The 6,095-nt window shown below is 47.6% G+C and overlaps 1 protein-coding gene across 1 annotated transcript in view; it reads left to right on the top strand.

Annotated features, from left to right (window-relative positions):
- LOC132463987 (plexin A3-like) overlaps positions 1–6,095 on the top strand; it is a 12,913-nt gene that overhangs the window by 118 nt on the left and 6,700 nt on the right. The window contains exons 2-10 of the mRNA XM_060060131.1: positions 15–279; positions 543–684; positions 2,700–2,934; positions 3,695–3,834; positions 4,487–4,642; positions 4,973–5,073; positions 5,305–5,371; positions 5,472–5,618; positions 5,917–6,076. Of these exons, the coding sequence (XP_059916114.1) occupies positions 15–279; positions 543–684; positions 2,700–2,934; positions 3,695–3,834; positions 4,487–4,642; positions 4,973–5,073; positions 5,305–5,371; positions 5,472–5,618; positions 5,917–6,076 (1,413 nt within the window). The remainder of the gene's footprint in view (positions 1–14; positions 280–542; positions 685–2,699; positions 2,935–3,694; positions 3,835–4,486; positions 4,643–4,972; positions 5,074–5,304; positions 5,372–5,471; positions 5,619–5,916; positions 6,077–6,095) is intronic.

Below are 6,095 nucleotides of genomic sequence, written 5' to 3'. Positions count from 1 at the left end.
CCTTTCTCTACCAGGACACGCCTCCTTCTCTGCAAAGACACGCCTCCTCGCCCGTAGACCTGGATCTACACAAACATGTGGACGCACCCACACACACACACACACACACACACACACACACACACACACACGCACGTTATTAAGTGGTTGTGTGTTTCAGGTGACCTCTCTGCGGGTGCTGAACACGACGACCTTCACCCACTACCCCAACCCGACCTTCGAAACCCTGGGCACCTCTGGGATCCTGGAGGTCAAACCAGCTCCCCATCATCCTCAAGGTCATCTCTTTGTTCCAGTTTAAACCAGTCCTTGATGACAGTTTAAACGCACATTCTTTGATCCGGTTTAAAACTCAACCTTTATTCCAGTTTTAAACAAATCTCCTTTAATCCGTTTTAAGCACATGTCCTTTAATCCAGTTGAAACACATTCCCTTTAATCCCGTGCAAACATATGTCCTTTAATCCAGTTTGTTCCACACTAAATGATAATACTGATATGATATAATATAATACTAATATAATGAGGTGTTCTTTCTACAGGGAAGAACCTGATTCCTCCCGCCCTGGCAACAGCCGCCTTAACTACAGCGTCCTGATTGGAGAGACGCCCTGTCTGTTAACTGTCTCAGAGAACCAGCTCCTCTGTGATTCGCCAGATCTGACAGGGGAACAGAGAGTCCTGGTTAGTACAAGCCCCGCCTCCTCCTTCAACAATCAAGTCAATCAAACCTAGCAATGAGAGAGAGAGAGAGAGAGAGAGAGAGAGAGAGAGAGAGAGAGAGAGAGAGAGAGAGAGAGAGAGAGAGAGAGAGAGAGAGAGAGAGAGAGAGAGAGAGAGAGAGAGAGAGAGAGAGAGAGAGAGAGAGAGAGAGAGAGAGAGAGAGAGAGAGAGAGAGAGAGAGAGAGAGAGAGGAGAGAGAGAGAGAGAGATTAACGGTCTGAAACACAAGTGAGAGGCGCCAAACGCAAGTAGCTTTGTGGGCAGTTCTATGGCGATGTTGCTATTCTACCGGCGGATAAATGACTCTTGCCCCATGCTCTTGCCCCCTGATGCAAATCTAAAAAGGGTTGGTCTGAAGTAGCCTAATTACCCGTAGGTGTGGTTTGGGCGTAACGTGCAATAAACCAATGAGAGTGCGTCGCCCATTCCCTTCAAGAGCCATTAGCGCATTTGAATCTGACGAGTTGATATTTTGACAGCGCGTTGGCAGTCTCCGATGAGACAGATGCATGACCACATGAATTTTAAACCTCAAACGGATCAGTTTATGGCCATATATTATTGCCTAATTCAAACACATGGAATAGCATTTTCTTCCACAACTTCAGGAATACTGAGTCCTCAAATATGTCGGCAAAGAAAACTTCACACACATATGATATGCGGTAACTGTGGTTCTATTTAATGATATACGCAAAACATTAACAAACGTATTTTCTTACCAGTATTGTATGCATTATCGTTATCGACTTATGTTCCTAATATGCATGTGTCCCCCCCCGACTGTATTATGCGTTATGTGTTTAGTTTGCGTGTATTCAAACAGATGGACGCACACACGCGCGCCCGCATTCATTCATTCTTTTTAACATTCACTCGCGGTAAAAAAAAATATTTCTCACGATCAAATACGCATCAATCCTAAAAGTTATGGGCTTGTACATGATGTCTGTGTTAAGAAAATATGTGTTTGCTGTACGGTGTTTGCAGATGCATTGATTTAAAAGTACAAATTATTACCGCTGTATCAGCTGTTCTTTCCCAAATAATTCCCACGAATGTGTGGCTAGGTAGATGAGAGAAGCAAAGTATGTGCGCGAGGTGCACAAGCAACATTATGCAGGCGCCCTTAAAATAGCATCTGAGCAACGCGCCACTGACTTTAAACCAGCCATTTCCTGGTTTGTGGCGGAATTTTTTTCTGAAACTGCAAAATAGCACCGGGGAACGTTTGCGCCAGGACAGGCCTCCCCCTTTCGCCGAACCACCCCTTGGGGCGCAAGATCATTCCCTACTTTACCGACGCGTGGCGGTGAAGGGAAAAGGACGCTCTGCGCCAGTTGCAAACTAGCAACGATACATGCGCCAGTGTAGAAAGTCAATTGCGCTGGATGCAAGATAGGCCCCTGAGAGAGAGAGAGAGAGAGAGAGAGAGAGAGAGAGAGAGAGAGAGAGAGAGAGAGAGAGAGAGGGGGGATGGAGGGGGAGAGAGAGAGAGAGAGAGAGAGAGAGAGAGAGAGAGAGAGAGAGAGAGAGAGAATTGTAAAGGTGAAAGTCGTTAATTCTACCTGCAGGGGGTTATGGGTAATTGGTCTGATATCTGTCACACTCAAACACAAAACACACACATTTACACATGCCCGCAATCACACACACGCACATATACAAAGACATACACATGCGCATTCGCACACACTTACACACACCACACGCACACACACACACAGCTGCTAACCTTTGCAGTGGGACTATTAGTTATGAGGAGATGAAAGAGGTGATGAATGATTGATAGTAATATTGATGAATGATGAATGATTGAAGGTGAGATTGATGAAGGAGGGGATGATTCATTGAAGGTAATATTGATGAAGGATGAGTGATTGAATGTCATATTGAGGATTAATGATTGTGTTGTAGTTGAAGCAGGGGATGAGTGCTCGTACACACAGGCACTGAGTGTTCCTGGTGTGTCTCAGATCCTGGTGGGGGGTCTGGAGTACTCCCCCGGGACCCTCCACATCTACTCGGACTCCGCCCTCACGCTGCCCGCCATCGTGGGCATCGGAGGGGGCGGCGGCCTGCTGCTGCTGGTCATCATCGCCGTGCTCATCGCCTACAAGAGGAAGACGCGCGACGCCGACCGCACCCTGAAGCGCCTGCAGCTGCAGATGGACAACCTGGAGTCACGCGTCGCCCTGGAGTGCAAAGAGGGTACCTTATATACTATACTATATCTTATATAGTACTATACATTATACTATAGACTACATGTTATACACCCAGGAGTCACGCGTCGCCCTGGAGTGCAGAGAGGGTACCTGATACTATCTATACTATACTATACACTATATATACTCTATATAATTATAGTGTATTTTGATGGTGTTCTATATATTATATATGCTAGTGTTGTATATTGAGTGTATATGATAGTGTTGTGTGTATACATGATAGTGTTATATATATTATATATGCTAGTGTTGTATATTGAGTGTATATGATAGTGTTGTGTGTATACATGATAGTGTTATATATATTATATATGCTAGTGTTGTATATTGAGTGTATATGAGTGTTGTGTGTATACATGATAGTGTTATATATATTATATATGCTAGTGTTGTATATTGAGTGTATAGTGTTGTGTGTATTGTTATCTATAATGTATTTAGTGTATATATGATGGTGTTATCTATACTGTACTTAGTGTATATATGATGGTGTTATCTATAATGTACTTAGTGTATATATGATGGTGTTATCTATACTGTACTTAGTGTATATATGATGGTGTTATCTATACTGTACTTAGTGTATATATGATGGTGTTATCTATACTGTACTTAGTGTATATATGATGGTGTTATCTATACTGTACTTAGTGTATATATGATGGTGTTATCTATAATGTACTTAGTGTATATATGATGGTGTTCTCTATAATGTGTCTGATGTCTGCGTGGGGCTCCAGCGTTCGCCGAGCTGCAGACTGACATCCAGGAGCTGACCAACATGGACGGCGTGAAGATCCCCTTCCTGGAGTACCGGTCCTACACCATGAGGGTCATGTTCCCCGGGATCGAGGAGCACCCCGTGCTCAAGGAGCTGGACGTAGGGGCACACACACGCACACACACACGTACACACACACACGCACACACGCAAGCACACACGTACACACACACGCGCACGTGCATGCACCCACACACACACACACACACACACACAAACACACACATACACACACGCAAGCACACACATAAACACACACACGCAAGCACACACATGTACACACGCACGCACATGTACACACACACGCGCAAGCACATGCATGCACACACACACACAAACACACTCACTCACACACGTACACACACGCGCACGTGCATGCACCCACACACACACACACACTCACACACACACACACACACACACACACATGCACACGCAAGCGCACACACATTTACACACACACACGCACATGCACACACACACACACACATACACATGTACTCAGACTCACACACACACACACACATACACACGCAAGCACACACACACATTTACACACACACGCACATGCACACACACACACACACACACACACATACACATGTACTCAGACTCACACACATGCACAAGCGCACACACACACACACACACAAACACACACACATGCTCGGATACACGAGCACTCCACACCACAGATTCTATCTGTATGTTATTATCTAACCCTACGTGACGTTTCCCCGTGCCCCTCCAGTCCCCGGCCAACGTGGAGAAGGCCCTGCGGCAGTTCTCCCAGCTGCTCAACAACAAGGTGTTCCTGCTCACCTTCATCCACACCCTGGAGGAGCAGCGCTCCTTCTCCATGAGGGACCGCGGCAACGTGGCCTCGCTGCTCATGGCCGCCCTGCAGGTACAGCCTGCAGCCAGCCAGCCAGTCAGTCAGCCAGCCAGTCAGTCAGCCTGCAGCCAGCCAGCCAGTCAGTCAGCCAGTCAGTCAGCCAGCCAACCAGTCAGTCAGTCAGCCAACCAGTCAGCCAGTCAGACAGACAGCCAACCAGTCACTCAGCTAACCAGTCAGTCAGCCAACCAGTCAACCAACCAGTTAGTCAGCCAACCCGTCAGCCAGCCAGTCAGTCTCTCTATATGTGTCTCTCTACCTTTCTGTCACTCTACCTGTTAGTCTATCTCTCTACCTGTCTCTCTACCTGTCTGTCTGTCCTAACGTGTCTGTGGTCTCCAGGGCCGTATGGAGTACGCTACGGTGGTGCTGAAGCAGCTGCTGGCCGATCTCATCGAGAAGAACCTGGAGAACCGAAACCACCCCAAACTACTGCTGAGGAGGTCAGACCCTGACCTCTGACCTCTGACCCATGACCCTGACCCTCTGTTCTCTACACTGATTACACTATTACTGTTGGAGGCATCATAACGAAACTAATGCAGTCTCTGTGTGTGTGTGTGTGTGTGTGTGTGTGTGTGTGTGTGTGTGTGTGTGTGTGTGTGTGTGTGTGTGTGTGTGTGTGTGTCTGTGTGTGTGTGTGTGTGTGCGTGCGTGTTTGTGTGTCTCTACAGGACTGAGTCTGTTGCTGAGAAGATGCTAACTAACTGGTTTACTTTCCTGCTGCATCGTTTCCTAAAGGTACACACACACACACACACACACACACACACACACACACAGACGCACACAGAAACGTAGTGACCCCTGGAGCCGATCCTAACCCCTGTGTCTCTACCAGGAGTGTGCGGGGGAGCCTCTCTTCATGCTGTACTGCGCCATCAAGCAGCAGATGGAGAAGGGCCCCATCGACGCCATCACCGGGGAGGCCCGCTACTCGCTGAGCGAGGACAAGCTCATCAGACAGCAGATAGACTACAAGACACTGGTACTATAGAGGATATATACTATACACTTTATATACAGGACAAGCTCATCAGACAGCAGATAGACTACAAGACACTGGTACTATAGAGGATACATACCATAATGTTATAGACTCCAAGACTATCCCATGTCCCAAGGACCTGATGTGTGTATCGGACCCTGATGTGCGTGTCAGACCCTGATGTGTGTGTCAGACCCTGATGTGCGTGTCAGACCCTGATGTGTGTATCAGACCCTGATGTGTGTGTCAGACCCTGATGTGTGTGTCAGACCCTGATGTGTGTGTCCCATGTCCCCAGACCCTGATGTGCGTGCCCCCAGAGGGCGAGGCGGGGACGGAGGTGCCGGTGAAGGTGCTGAACTGCGACACGGTGACGCAGGTGAAGGACAAGCTGCTGGACTCGGTCTACAAAGGAATCCCCTTCAGCCAGAGGCCACAGGCGGACGACATGGACCTGGGTATGAAACCAAGATATAC

The sequence above is a fragment of the Gadus macrocephalus genome, chromosome 1 (assembly GCF_031168955.1).
Source record: "Gadus macrocephalus chromosome 1, ASM3116895v1".
NCBI lineage: Eukaryota > Metazoa > Chordata > Actinopteri > Gadiformes > Gadidae > Gadus > Gadus macrocephalus.
This window is presented reverse-complemented; position numbering and strand designations above follow the sequence as displayed.